We start from the raw sequence: 15,560 nt of genomic DNA on the forward strand, positions 1-15,560 counted from the left end.
CTGTTTTTCCTGTTCTATTTATAATGTTCTATCTGTAGCCTTGTTGCTATTTTTTGTATGTGAAGTAGTCTTTTTGAATCACAGATCAGCTGTGGATGATACATATCTTTTCCAGACGTTTCCACCTTTTCTTTTCCTGTTCATGTGACCCTCAACTGTATTTTTATTACTAAGTCCTTTGTTTTTAATCTGCTTTAATAAAATTATACCTTTTATGATCTCCTCTTTTGTGTGTTGCCATTATTTGTAGGTGTTTATGAAGCCATGTATTGTCAAACTACTGTTTTCTCTTTTTAAATCATAATGACAACCCAAAACATCCAAAGGAACCTGATAAAAAGTTCACAAGTTCACATACCCCAGTTCTTAATACCATGTATTGCCCCCTCTAACATCAATGACAGCTTGAAGTGTTTTGTGGTAGTTGTGGATGAGGTTCTTTATTTTCTCAGATGGTAAAGCTGCCCACTCTTCTTGGCCAAAAGCCTCCACTTCCTGTAAATTTCTGGGTTGTCTAGCATGAACTGCGTGCTTGAGATCTCCCCAGACTGGCTCAATGATACTGAGGTTAAGAGACTGAGATGGCCACTCCAGAACCTTCACTTTGTTCTGCTGTAGCCAATGACAGGTTGACTTGGCCTTGTGTTTTGGATCGTTGTCACGTTGGAATGTTCAAGTACGTCCCAAGCGCAGCTTCTGGGCTGATGAGTGCAAATTTGCATGCAGTATTTACTGATAACGTGCTGTATTCAGCTTTCCTTCAACTTTGACCAAGTTTCCTATGCCTTTGTAGCTCACAATTCGCCATCTTGCTAGAGAAGGAAAAACAAATTCCTCTTCCAAGATGGCGCCGCCCGCCCCTGCGCCATAGCAGCTATTGGCTATAGCTGCTACTGCGCAGATGTGGGAGGCGCCATCTCGGAGGACATTTTTTTTCTTCTCTAGCAAGATAGTGTTGCCGGCGCAATAGCAGCTATCGGATCACCTCTATATACACAGATAGCTGCTTTTTTTATATCAGGATAACCTTAAGCACATATATACAGGGTGCATCTGAGTCGCTCTTCCATATAATTGTTGGCAGTTTGTGCTTCCTTCATAAATTTCACTGGAATTTCCAGTTATGTAATACAAAATTAATAAAAATGTAAAAAAAAATTAAATTTTGGTTTACTTAAATTATTATTTTTTTTAAACTTTTTTTAAATTTTGCTTTATATACAAGTTATCATACAGGAAATGTTTCTTAACATTTTTTCCCCTGTAAACTTGAATTTCTCATTGATTTTGAATGTTTTATTTTCAGTCCTTAAATTGGAGTAAAAGTGTGACACCATTGTTCTCAGCAGCGATCTGGAAGACAGATACCTCCAGGGGTCTTCCCCATGCTGTTCTCCTTCCATTCAGAACTTTTCCATCCATTTCAACATTTTCACTGCTATTCAGACCTCCTTGTAGGGGTCTGCTGCAAAAATGCTCAGATTTCCCAATGACTGCCATTATACTCGATAGTCGCATGAGGAATTGCTTGGTTCGAGTAATGAGCATTTTAGTGCTCACTCATCCCTACAGAAGGCCATAAATAAAGGCCCCTTCACATTAAGCGACGCTGCAGCGATACCGACAACGATCCGGATCGCTGCAGCGTCGCTGTTTGGTCGCTGGAGAGCTGTCACACAGACCGCTCTCCAGCGACCAACGATGCCGGTAACCAGGGTAAACATCGGGTAACTAAGCGCAGGGCCGCGCTTAGTAACCCGATGTTTACCCTGGTTACCATGCTAAAAGTAAAAAAAAACAAACACTAGATACTTACCTACAGCCGTCTGTCCTCCAGCGCTGCGCTCTGCTTCTCTGCACTCCTCCTGTACTGGCTGTGAGCCGGAAAGCAGAGCGGTGACGTCACCGCTCTGCTTTCCGGCTCACAGCCAGTACAGGAGGAGTGCAGAGCACAGCGCCGGGGACAGACGGCTGTAGGTAAGTATCTAGTGTTTGTTTTTTTTTACTTTTAGCATGGTAACCAGGGTAAACATCGGGTTACTAAGCGCGGCCCTGCGCTTAGTTACCCGATGTTTACCCTGGTTACCAGTGAAGACATCGCTGGATCGGTGTCACACGCGCCGATCCAGCGATGTCAGCAGGAGTCCAGCGACGAAATAAAGTTCTGGACTTTATTCAGCGACCAACGATCTCCCAGCAGGGGCCTGATCGTTGGTCGCTGTCACACATAACGATTTCATTAACGATATCGTTGCTACGTCACAAATAGCAACGATATCGTTAACAATATCGTTATGTGTGAAGGTACCTTAAGAAGAAACTTGATTGGGCCGGGCAACACAACACTTGATCAGCGGGCATATGTCCTGTGGTGTGATGAGTCAAAATATGAGATTATTGGTTTCAACCGCCATGTATTTGTAAGATGCAAAAAAAAGTGAAAGGTTGGTTTGTACATGTGTGGTGCCCAATGTGAAACGTGGAGGGGGAGGTGCGATGGTGACACTGACCAGGGCTGTGGAGTCGGTAAGCCAAACCTTCGACTCATCAATTTCCATGACACCAACTCCGACTCCACCAAAATGGGCTCAGACTACAACTCCACAGCCCTGACTGACACAGATTTATGTCAAATTCACAGCACACTTACCCAGCCTGGCCACCACAGAATTCTGCAACATGCCATCTCATCTTTTTTGCATTTAAGGGGACCATCATTTGTGTTGCAACAGGACGAGGATCCAAAACACCTCCAGGCTATGTAAAGTCTATATGACCAAGGAGAAGGCTAGACTGCTGCATCAGATGACATGGCCTTCACAATCACCCAACCTTAACTGAAATGGTTTGGGAGGATGAAGGAAAAGCAGCTAAGTGCTTAACACCTCTGGTAACTCCAACACTGAGGCCGCTGCAGGTAAGCAACAGATAAAGCTGCTTGAGAGTATGCCAATAGTGTATAAAGATGTCATCAGAGAAAAAGGGGGACCAGTTAAGGTGTTACACATATCATTGTTTGCATAAACTGCATTCAACTACTGTACCCAATTTATTAAATATTTTAGGAGTCTTGAGTCGATCCATTCTATACAGACTGACTCCACAGCACTGGTAATAAGACCCCAGCTACATATACCTTGTACTCCTACCTTTTGAAAAATACTTACCGCTGAGCCTCATTTCAAAGCATATACGGAAGCAGGACTGCATGATCTCACACACAGACTCATTGGTCAAGTGGGCGCCTACTGGAGTGAGCAGTAGGGTGCGCAAAACCTGTACAAAAAGACAGGTACCATTATATACTCGAGGGCAGAGTTATTAACCAATAAACTTTATAAAAATTGCACAAAAAAATTAAGGAAGCCATGCACAAGACACGCGCGGAGAGTGGAGCTAATTATTTCTGCCCCATCACCTCTGTCCATTACACTGATGATTTTCAGCATTCTCTGCACTTCTGGTTCTCCAGCCCTCCCCTCCCAGGAAGGAATATTTTCTGGTGCAGCCTGACAAATGCTTGAAATCAATTAATTGAAGCGTTTAATTATCTTTTATTTGAAAAAGCTTTTACTTCAGGTACATGAGACCTCTGTTTAAAAATAACATTAGGCGCAAATCTCTTCCAGAGTCAAAACATGGCCCGTGTCTGCGTGTAACAGGATACAAAGAGCTTAAGCAATTCATCTAATTGCCCCTTGAATAAGGACAGGGGGGATGCAGTCCCCTCTCTCGAGTTACCTGCAGGATTTTCATCAGCACAACCTCGTCACTGGCTGGGTCAGTGCCAACGAAACGGGCGTGTGTAACCGCATCTGCCATGTTCTCAATTCCTTCAGCTGTGCCGTCATGGACCGGATCTACACAACAGAAACAACACACGGTTAAATATTTGTTCACTTAAAAAAATTATATTGGAGCAACTTTGCATAATTTATAGAAATCAATTATGTAGTAGTTAAATAAAACACAAATGGATGTGTCCAAGAACATTTTGGCACTGCCCGTCTATATCTTGCTATATATACTGTGGTCCAATATCGGCTACAGAAGCAAATCGAAAACGTGAGCATGTAGGATTTTCAATATGGTGGTAACATAACCAATTCACACTACTTTTTGGAAAAGCCAACATGGCAGCGCTACATAGAACACCAATCTGAAACTGGTCCACCACTGTGCATATGGCCTGCCTATACTGAAGAATTCCACCAGAGGGCAGTAAGGGCATAACGTGGAAGACTCTTAGAATATACATATTGCAAACCAAAAGTAAAACTGAAAATCAAATGACGGGCAAAATATGGATCTGAGCAATGGACCCCACAGCAGCCAAATATCATGATGCAGACACTCACCTATTAGTGCATAGGAAAGAAACTTGTTCACCGAGGTCAAAGCAAGTCCTGTAATGGGGCCAGTGGTATCTTCAGAACGAATAACCTCCAGGAACGGACGAAGGAATACATTGGGCTCAATTTCAGATAGATCTGTAGGAAAAAGGAGAACAAGGGTCAGGATTTCCAAAAACGGCATTAAGCTCTTATATTCATTAATGTTACCCGAGGGGCAGACTGTCAACAGGTGGGCTGGCGGAATTCAAAATTACATACAAAAAGAATTACAGATAATGTATTAATTATTATACTGCTATATCTTTATCTATAGATATACAGTTAGGTCCACATATATTTGGACAGAGACAACATTTTTCTAATTTTGGTTATAGACATTACCACAATGAATTATAAACAAAACAATTCAGATGCAGTTGAAGTTCAGATTTTCAGCTTTCATTTGAGGGTATCCACATTAAAATTGGATGAAGGGTTTAGGAGTTTCAGCTCCTTAACATGTGCCACCCTGTTTTTAAAGGGACCAAAAGTAATTGGACAGATTCAATAATTTTAAATAAAATGTTCATTTTTAGTACTTGGTTGAAAACCCTTTGATGGCAATGACTGCCTGAAGTCTTGAACTCATGGACATCACCAGACGCTGTGTTTCCTCCTTTTTGATGCTCTGCCCAGGCCTTCACTGCGGTGGTTTTCAGTTGCTGTTTGTTTTGGGCCTTTCTGTCTGAAGTTTAGTCTATAACAAGTGAAATGCCTGCTCAATTGGATTGAGATCAAGTGACTGACTTGGCCATTCAAGAATATTCCACTTCTTTGCTTTAATAAACTCCTGGGTTGCTTTGGCTTTATGTTTTGGGTCATTGTCCATCTGTAGTATGAAACGACGACCAATCAGTTTGGCTGCATTTGGCTGGATCTGAGCACACAGTATGGCGGCTCTGAATACCTCAGAATTCATTCAGCTGCTTCTGTCCTGTGTCACATCATCAATAAACACTAGTGACCCAGTGCCACTGGCAGCCATGCATGCCCAAGCCATCACACTGCCTCCGCCGTGTTTTAAAGATGATGTGGTATGCTTTGGATCATGAGCTGTACCTCGCCTTCGCCATACTTTTCTTTTTCCATCATTCTGGTAGAGGTTGATCTTGGTTTCATCTGTCCAAAGAATGTTCTTCCAGAACTGTGCTGGCTTTTTTAGATTTTTTTTAGCAAAGTCCAGTCTAGCCTTCTTATTCTTGATGCTTATGAGTGGCTTGCACCGTGCAGTGAACTCTCTGTATTTACTTTCATGCAGTCTTCTCTTTATGGTAGATTAGGATATTGATACGCCGACCTCCTGGAGAGTGTTGTTCACTTGGTTGGCTGTTGTGAAGGGGTTTCTCTTCACCATGGAGATTATTCTGCGATCTTCCACCACTGTTGTCTTCCGTGGGCGCCCAGGTCTTTTTGCATTGATGAGTTCACCAGTGCTTTCTTTCTCTCTCAGGATGTACCAAACTGTAGATTATGCCACTCCTAATATTGTAGCAATTTCTTGGATGGGTTTTTTCTGTTTTCGCAGCATAAGGATGGCTTGTTTCACCTGCATGGAGAGCTCCTTTGACCACATGTTTACTTCACAGCAAAACCTTCCAAATGCAAGCACATCTCAAATCAACTCCAGGCCTTTTATCTGCTTAATTGAGAATGACATAACGAAGGGATTGCCCACACCTGTCCATGAAATGGCCTTGGAGTCAATTGTCCAATTACTTTTGGTCCCTTTAAAAATAGGGTGGCACATGTTAAGGAGCTGAAACTCCTAAACCCTTCATCCAATTTTAATGTGGATATCCTCAATTGAAAGCTGAAAGTCTGAACTTAAACTGCATCTGAATTGTTTTGTTTAAAATTCATTGTGGTGATGTCTATAACCAAAATTAGAAAAATGTTGTCTCTGTCCAAATATATATGGACCTAACTGTATATCTTCATGCATAAATCCCTTGTATCTCCTGTTTTCTTATAGATTGCAAGCTCTTGTAAGCAGCGACCTCCCTCCTATTGTAATTATGTTATTCTGTAATTTCCGATATGGTTTGTACATGAACCCCCTCAATTGAAAATTGCATGGAAAATGGCACAATAGAAATAAAATATATATATTTAGCAATAGTATGAGCCTCATTGCCTTTTATAGCTTTGTCTAGGGTTCTTCTGAATCCCGTTTTTTTGGGGGGATTCAGGTGAGCTCCCAACGCCCCGTAGAAATGCTATGTGAACAGGGCCCTAGGTTTTCTGGTGTAACTGACATATCCGTTTGTATTGTAAAAAACAATTTCAATGGCTATATCAGTATTCATCTACTATATAATGGTCTAAGGGTCACTTCCGTCTGTCTTTCTGTCTGTCTGTCACGGATATTCATTGGTCGCGGCCTCTGTCTGTCATGGAAATCCAAGTTGCTGATTGGTCGTGGCCGTTTTGCTGCGTCCAATCAGGGACGGGCACAGTTCGGAAGAAAATGGCCGCTCCTTCCTCCCCGCAGTCAGTGCCCGGGGCCCGCATACTCACCTCCGGTCAACGCTCACACAGGGTTAATGGCAGCATTAACCGACCGCGCTATGCCACGGTGTAACGCACTCGGTTAACGCTGCTATTAACCCTGTGTGACCAACTTTTTACTATTCATGCTACCTATGAAGCATGAATAGTAAAAAGATCTAATGTTAAAAATAATTAAAAAAATAAAAAATAGTTATATACTCACCGTCCGGTGGCCCCCAGGATCAGGAACCGGCTTTTCCCGCTCCTCGCGACGCCCCGGTGACCGCTCCATGAATTGCGGTCTCGCGAGATGATGACGTGCGGCCTCGTACGTCATCATCTCACGAGACCGCAATGCACTCTTCAGACCGGAGCACGCGAGGAGCGTCTGTAACCGCTTCGATCCGGGGGCCAACGGAGGGTGAGTATATAACTTTTTTATTTTAATTCTTTTTTCTTTTTTTTCTTTCTTTTTTTTTAACAGGGATATGGTGCCCAGAATGCTATAGACTGCGTGGGCTGTGCAATATGGGCTGTGCAATATATTACGTGGGCTGGGCAATATACAATGTGGGCTGCGCAATATACAACGTGGGCTGGGCAATATACTACGTGGGCTGTGCAATATACTACGTGGGCTGCGCAATATACTACGTGGGCTGCGCAATATACTACGTGGGCTGCGCAATATACTAAGTGGGCTGCGCAATATACTACGTGGGCTGCGCAATATACTACGTGGGCTGCGCAATATACTAAGTGGGCTGTGCAATATACTACGTGGGCTGTGATATACACTACGCATACATATTCTAGAATGCCCGATGCGTTAGAATCGGGCTACCATCTAGTATAGAATATAATGGGAAAAGGCACACGTCAATTGGAAGTCAGCACGTATCTTTTTTAATCTTTTACAGAAAAAAAAAAACACGTGATGGAATAACAAATCATTTAATTAAAGAAAAAAAAAAATCCCAGTCCATGGAAAACTGGTACGTTTGCTTGTTTTGTTGTTTTATTTTTGTAAATATAAAACAAAAACACTGATGAGTTTTGAAAAACAAAGCATGCAAACAAATGCAACACACATATTATAGTATAATATACCGTATATCATATGTAAAAACGGATACACTTGTCTAAAAATGCATCTGTATGCATGAGTTGTAAAACAGATTTTTTTTTTTTTTTTTTGTTTGTCACTCCCCCTTGCCTATTAGTCATGATACAAGTCTTCCATCGAATATCTCACACTTCCGCATTGGGTGGCATACGTGCCATCTTAAACACTGTTCTTATATCGCATGAGTAAAGCTTTAGACGTTTAGGTTGTGTAAACCCGGGGCAGTGAACACATCCCTAGTGCTAATGTTTTCATTCGGAGGCATGCTCTACAGCGTGTTTTCAGCACTGTGATGCCTCATTTCTGTAACACAATCTCAATCAGCTGTCTAAACCATGTCCTGTCCCAGACCTTCCCTACTCATTACCCACATTACAAATTATAGAGGAGAAGAAACACAAAGCAAAATGAGAATGAAACCATTAGAGACGACAAGTTAAGATAATGTAAAATCCATGGCTAAATCAGGGCTGTTCAGGATGAGAGAGCACAGCTTCATTATTCTAAAACCAGGGCCACAACTGCCTGTAGGTTGTGTGCGATATGGTCGCACAATCCCGTTCATATACCACACAACCCATGGACACTTGTGGTGCCGATTCTGGAAGATAGATGCCTTTGGGGGTTTTTAATCCTGGATATTGCCTTCAAATATTTGGCCTACAAACCAGAATAATCCCTTAGGTCTTATTTTCCTAACAAAGATTTTCTAGCATGATTTAGGGTATGTGCACACGTCAGGATTTTTAGCGTTTTTTTTTTTGCGGAATTTCGCCATAAAAACGCTATAAATCTGGTAAAAAAAACGCTAACATTATGCATCCTATCTTTTAGAATGCATTCCGCATTTTTTTGCGCAGATGTTAGCGTTTTTTCCTGCAAAAAACCGCATACCGCAAAAAATCCGTACATGCTCTATCTTTTTCAGGATTTTTTGCGGATTTCCTATCAAAAAGGTCATTCAGGAAAAAGAAAAAAAAAAGAAAAAATCCATGCAAAAAACGCGCAAATTCTGCGAGAAATCCGCACGAAAAAAAGCACACGGATTTCTGGCAGAATTCTCAGGAATTTGTCAGGAAAAAATCCTGACGTGTGCACATACCCTAACACTGATACAAATACGGTTCAGCTGGGAAACCTTGGGTCCAACATTATGTGGATGCTAGTTTGACACGTCCCACCGATCTAATCATTGCTGCAAAGTAGATCCCTTTATGGCAGCGGCATTCATTACGATGGGAGTGGGATGATGAACCCAACTGCCTGGAAAAAAACGTGTTCAGAAATGGTTTGAGTAAGAGTACGAATCTCCCAAGGTATGAGTGACTGCCCACCTGCACGGGGGAACATAGGGGAACGACAGTGTGAGCATGGCATGCCGTCACAAGTCAGCAATCTGTGGCCACAGAGTGACTGGAGACTCCTTTCAGACACTAGTCTATCAAGCCCCACATTCCCAGAGTGTTCACACACACAACTTGGGAGATCACTGAAAGCTGGAACAAATCACGTGTGCCGTGGCTGTCATTACCTGAGCAACATGAACTTCAAACACATATTTAAATAATTCCTCTCTAACTATTGTATACACCGATATATTTACCAAAAATAAGGGACTTGTTGAAATGTTCCTGTGTGGTCTGATTTTTATCTTATCGAACAGCACATGTTCTCAGAATTGAATGGATTTAAATCACATCTGTGAAATTCACAGATCCGAATGCGAGATCCGTGAGAGGGAGCTGGGTCTATTTTGGTCCATTTTTGTGTATCAGACTCCGCAAAAAAAAAAGTCAGTAGAGATCTGTGAGACAAGGATGTAAAACTGCAAGGATTCCGATCAGCCTCCATGCTTCGGGCATCGTGATAAATTTTAATACAGCCATGTGACCTTCTGGAGGTTTTTATATTGGCTTGGAAGGAAGCACACCTCTACAGTTTCATTAAAAAAAAATATTTGAATTGAAACTTTATGGAGACATAAATGATGGTAAGCGCACACGTTAAGCACTTGCTGCACACATTTCTGCTGCAAATACTGGAGTGTTGACATGACTTGTAGACATGGGATGGACCCGCATTTATTAGCAAAGGACCAAAACAACACAGTCCAATAAAATACACAACATGCTATTTTGGTGTCAAAAAGGCCACAGCTTTTATTAAAGATCACATGAGTATAGTAAGAGACAGGTGAAATGCTAGGCAAGTTTAGATCCACGGACATTATTATTATTAATTAAAGGCACAATTTATTCCATGGCGCTTTACATGTGAGGAGGGGTAGACATAATAAAAACAAGTACACTAATCTTGAACAATACAAGTCATAACTGGTACAGGAGGAGAGAGGACTCTGCCCGCGAGAGCTCACAATCTACAAGGGATGGGTGAGAATACAGTAGGTGAGGGTAGAGCTGGTCGTGCAGTGGTTTTGGTCGATCGGTGGTTACTGCAGGTTGTACAGTCATGGCCAAAAGTTTTGAGAATGACACCAAAATTATATTTTCACATGATCTGCTGTCCTCTGGTTTTTATTAGTGTTTGTCTGATGTTTATATCACATACAGCAATATAATTGCAATCATATTATGAGTACCAATAGGTTATATTGACAGTTAGAATGAGTTAATGCAGCAAGTCAATATTTGCAGTGTTGACCCTTCTTCTTCAAGACCTCTGCAATTCTCCCTGGCATGCTCTCAATCAACTTCTGGACCAAATCCTGACTGATAGCAGTCCATTCTTGCATAATCAATGCTTGCATTTTGCCAGAATTTGTTGGTTTGTTTGTCCACCCGTCTCTTGATGATTGACCACAAGTTCTCAATGGGATTAAGATCTGGGGAGTTTCCAGGCCATGGACCCAAAATCTCTATGTTTTGTTCCATGAGCCATTTAGTTATCACCTTTGCTTTATGGCAAGGTGCTCCATCATGCTGGAAAAGGCATTGTTGGGCGCCAAACTGCTCTTGGAAGGTTGGGAGAAGTTGCTCTTGGAGGTTTATGGATTACAAGTAGTTTGCACCTGTGCCGCCCCTAGCCTTTATCAGTGGAGGCCTGCTGCATCCTGCTAAGTGTGCATTTGTCATCAGACAGGGTTTTGGAAAGGCCGAATCTCATGATGTGTATTTTTTCTGAGTTTTTTTTCTATGTGAGCGGTTTATTGGTTACACCAGAACATGAGGTAGATAATGGAGGAACACAATGTCTGAGGTAAAACTTTCGTCTGTGTGTGAGTTAGGCTTCTTTCACACTTCTGTCGATATGGGGCCGTCACAAAGAGTCGGCGCAACGTACCAACGGACAGAGGTGATTTTCTGCACAACGTGTGCAGCGGACGCAGTGTTTTTTTCCCAAAATGACACATTGTGACGGATCTAAAAAGACGCAAGTGTGAAAGTAGCCTAAGGCTACTTTCACACTTGCGTCGTTTGGCCTCCATCGCAATGCGTCGTTTTGGAGGAAAAACGCATCCTGCAAAGTTGCCCGCAGGATGCGTTTTATAATCTTTATTATAATCTATAATCTTTATTTTTATATAGCGCTAACATATTCCGCAGCGCATAACAGTTTTGCACACATTATCATCACTGTCCCAGATGGGGCTCACAATGGTGTTTTTTCTCCATAGACTTGTATTACCGACGCATCGCAACGTATGGACACACGTTCCATATGTCGTGCACTGGATGAGTCGGTATATGGCGGACAGTCGTAGCAAAAAACGTTCAAGGGAACTTTTTTTGTACGTCGGGTCCTGCATTTTGAACTGCGCAGGCGCGGCCGGAACTCCACCCCCTCCTCCCTGGGACTTCACAATGGGCAGCGGACGCGTTGAAACAGTGCATCCGCTGCCCATGTTGTGCGAAAAATCACCACTGTCCGTTGGTACGTTGCGCCGACGCTTTGTGACGTCCCCGTACCGACGGAAGTTTGAAAGAAGCTTTAGATAACACTACACAGACACATGATGTGTGAAGTGAATCAGCCCAGTTCTGAGAGGTAATAAGCCCTGTATTATATTCCCTGACCCTGTAGACATACTTCTGCCATATCTTCTGGCAGGAGAAAGTGGAAAAGACCATGAGACAAGAAGTTATACTTTTTCATTAAAGGGGTTGTCCAAGTAGTGAACCTAAATGTTTGGCCCCAAAAAATAAAAACAAGCCTATACACTCCTCCTGTGCTGGCGGTACTCGCAGACCCCTGCTCTCGTGCGGTCACTGTCACCACTGTCCCAGTCTTTGGACAAATCGCACATGAAGAGGAAGTCCGGGCTGCACCCGATCTCTGGCTTCCTCTTCATGTTCAATTTGACAGGAGGCAGGGGACAGTGACGCCAGCACTGATTGGACGCTAGGGTCACATGTCTCAACAACCGCATGGGAGCCCCGGGGAGAGAGAGTGCCCAACACGGGAACGGCTCTGGCAGGAAGGAGAGTATGGGGCTTTTTATTTTATCGAGGCCAAGCGTGGGGTATGACAAGGAGTTGTACAAGCAGTGGACAACTTTAACTTCTCCTTCCCAACAGTAATAGAAAACCAGGCACACAAATGGATGGCCGTTTCTAAAAGGTGTAACACCCAGCCTAATACAATTAAGATATGCAGTAGATTAAAAAAACAGGATTTAAGGATCCCCGCTCCGACAGTCATGTGAGTTCAGAAAAACCACAGCATATAATTCTATCTTTTTTACATACGTTGTCAACCTGCCATGCCATGTGTTTCTCTCTCAGTCACTAAACAAAACTTTCCAGAGGACATCATTAACCCCTTCATGACCCAGCCTATTTTGACCTTAAAGACCTTGCCGTTTTTTGCAATTCTGACTAGTGTCCCTTTATGAGGTAATAACTCAGGAACGCTTCAACGTATCCTAGCGGTTCTGAGATTGTTTTTTCGTGACATATTGGGCTTCATGTTAGTGGTAAATTTAGGTCAATAAATTCTGCGTTTATTTGTGATAAAAACGGAAATTTGGCGAAAATTTTGAAAATTTCGCAATTTTCACATTTTGAATTTTTATTCTGTTAAACCAGAGAGATATGTGACACAAAATAGTTAATAAATAACATTTCCCACATGTTTACTTTACATCAGCACAATTTAGGAAACAAAATTTTTTTTTGTTAGGAAGTTATAAGGGTTAAAATTTGACCAGCGATTTGTCATTTTTACAACGAAATTTACAAAACCATTTTTTTTAGGGACCACCTCACATTTGAAGTCAGTTTAAGGGGTCTATATGGCTGAAAATACCCAAAAGTGACACCATTCTAAAAACTGCACCCCTCAAGGTACTCAAAACCACATTCAAGAAGTTTATTAACCCTTCAGGTGCTTCACAGCAGCAGAAGCAACATGGAAGGGAAAAATGAACATTTAACTTTTTAGTCACAAAAATTATCTTTTAGCAACAATTTTTTTATTTTCCCAATGGTAAAAGGAGAAACTGAACCACGAAAGTTGTTGTCCAATTTGTCCTGAGTACGCTGATACCTCATATGTGGGGGTAAACCACTGTTTGGGCGCACGGCAGGGCTTGGAAGGGAAGGAGCGCCATTTGACTTTTTGAATCAAAAATTGGCTCCACTCTTTAGCGGACACCATGTCACGTTTGGAGAGCCCCCGTGTGCCTAAAAATTGGAGCTCCCCCACAAGTGACCCCATTTTGGAAACTAGACGCCCCAAGGAACTTATCTAGATGCATAGTGAGCCCTTTAAACCCCCAGGTGCTTCACAAATTGATCCGTAAAAATGAAAAAGTACTTTTTTTTCACAAAAAAATTCATTTAGCCTCAATTTTTTCATTTTCACATGGGCAACAGGATAAAATGGATCCTAAAATGTGTTGGGCAATTTCTCCTGAGTACACCAATACCTCACATGTGGGGGTAAACCACTGTTTGGGCACATGGTAAGGCTCGGAAGGGAAGGAGCGCCATTTGACTTTTTGAATGAAAAATGATTTCCATCGTTAGCGGACACCATGTCGCGTTTGGATAGCTCCTGTGTGCCTAAACATTGGCGCTCCCCCACAAGTGACCCCATTTTGGAAACTAGACCCCCCAAGGAACTTATTTAGATGCCTAGTGAGCACTTTAAACCCTCAGGTGCTTCACAAATTGATCTGTAAAAATGAAAAAGTCCTTTTTTTTCACAAAAAAATTATTTTCGCCTCAATTTTTTCATTTTCACATGGGCAGTAGGATAAAATGGATCATAAAATTTGTTGGGCAATTTCTCCCGAGTACGCCGATACCTCATATGTGGGGGTAAACCACTGTTTGGGCACACGGCAGGGCTCGGAAGGGAAGGCGCGCCATTTGACTTTTTGAATGGAAAATTAGCTCCAATTGTTAGCGGACACCATGTCGCGTTTGGAGAGCCCCTGTGTGCCTAAACATTGGAGTTCCCCCACAAGTGACCCCATTTTGGAAACTAGACCCCCCAAGGAACTTATCTAGATGCATATTGAGCACTTTAAACCCCCAGGTGCTTCACAGAAGTTTATAACGCAGAGCCATGAAAATAAAAAATAATTTTTCTTTCCTCAAAAATGATTTTTTAGCCTGGAATTTCCTATTTTGCCAAGGATAATGGGAGAAATTGGACCCCAAATATTGTTGTCCAGTTTGTCCTGAGTACGCTGATACCCCATATGTGGGGGTAAACCACTGTTTGGGCGCACGGCAGGGCTCGGAAGGGATGGCACGCCATTTGGCTTTTTAAATGGAAAATTAGCTCCAATCATTAGCGGACACCATGTCACGTTTGGAGAGCCCCTGTGTGCTTAAACATTGGAGATCCCCCAGAAATGACACCATTTTGGAAACTAGACCCCCAAAGGAACTAATCTAGATGTGTGGTGAGGACTTTGAAGCCCCAAGTGCTTCACAGAAGTTTATAACGCAGAGCCATGAAAATAAAAATAAAAAATTATTTTCTCAAAAATGATCTTTTAGCCTGCAATTTTTTATTTTCCCAAGGGTAACAGGAGAAATTTGACCCCAAAAGTTGTTGTCCAGTTTCTCCTGAGTACGCTGATACCCCATATGTGGGGGTAAATCACTGTTTGGGCACATGCCGGGGCTCGGAAGTGAAGTAGTGACGTTTTGAAATGCAGACTTTGATGGAATGCTCTGTGGGCGTCACGTTGCGTTTGCAGAGCCCCTGATGTGGCTTAACAGTAGAAACCCCCACAAGTGACCCCATTTTAGAAACTAGACCCCCCAAGGAACTTATCTAGATATGTGGTGAGCACTTTGAACCCCCAAGTGCTTCACAGACGTTTACAACGCAGAGCCGTGAAAATAAAAAATCATTTTTCTTTCCTCAAAAATTATGTTTTAGCAAGCATTTTTTTAGATTCACAAGGGTAACAGGAGAAATTGGACCCCAGTAATTGTTGCGCAGTTTGTCCTGAGTATGCTGGTACCCCATATGTGGGGGTAAACCACTGTTTGGGCACACGTCAGGGCTCGGAAGTGAGGGAGCACCATTTGACTTTTTGAATACGAGATTGGCTGGAATCAATGGTGGCG

At 42.4% G+C, this 15,560-nt stretch overlaps 1 protein-coding gene across 8 annotated transcripts in view; it reads right to left on the reverse strand.

Annotated features, from left to right (window-relative positions):
• The window catches only part of GBF1 (golgi brefeldin A resistant guanine nucleotide exchange factor 1), a 349,375-nt gene that overhangs the window by 181,215 nt on the left and 152,600 nt on the right, over nucleotides 1-15,560 (reverse strand). For all 8 annotated transcript variants that reach the window (XM_069753292.1, XM_069753291.1, XM_069753293.1 and 5 more), the window contains exons 4-6: nucleotides 4,359-4,490; nucleotides 3,742-3,860; nucleotides 3,168-3,276 (exon numbers count right to left, since the gene is read on the reverse strand). In XM_069753292.1, coding sequence (XP_069609393.1) covers nucleotides 3,168-3,276; nucleotides 3,742-3,860; nucleotides 4,359-4,490 — 360 coding nt within the window. The remainder of the gene's footprint in view (nucleotides 1-3,167; nucleotides 3,277-3,741; nucleotides 3,861-4,358; nucleotides 4,491-15,560) is intronic.

This window comes from Ranitomeya imitator, chromosome 2, assembly GCF_032444005.1.
Source record: "Ranitomeya imitator isolate aRanImi1 chromosome 2, aRanImi1.pri, whole genome shotgun sequence".
In the NCBI taxonomy this organism is placed as follows: domain Eukaryota; kingdom Metazoa; phylum Chordata; class Amphibia; order Anura; family Dendrobatidae; genus Ranitomeya; species Ranitomeya imitator.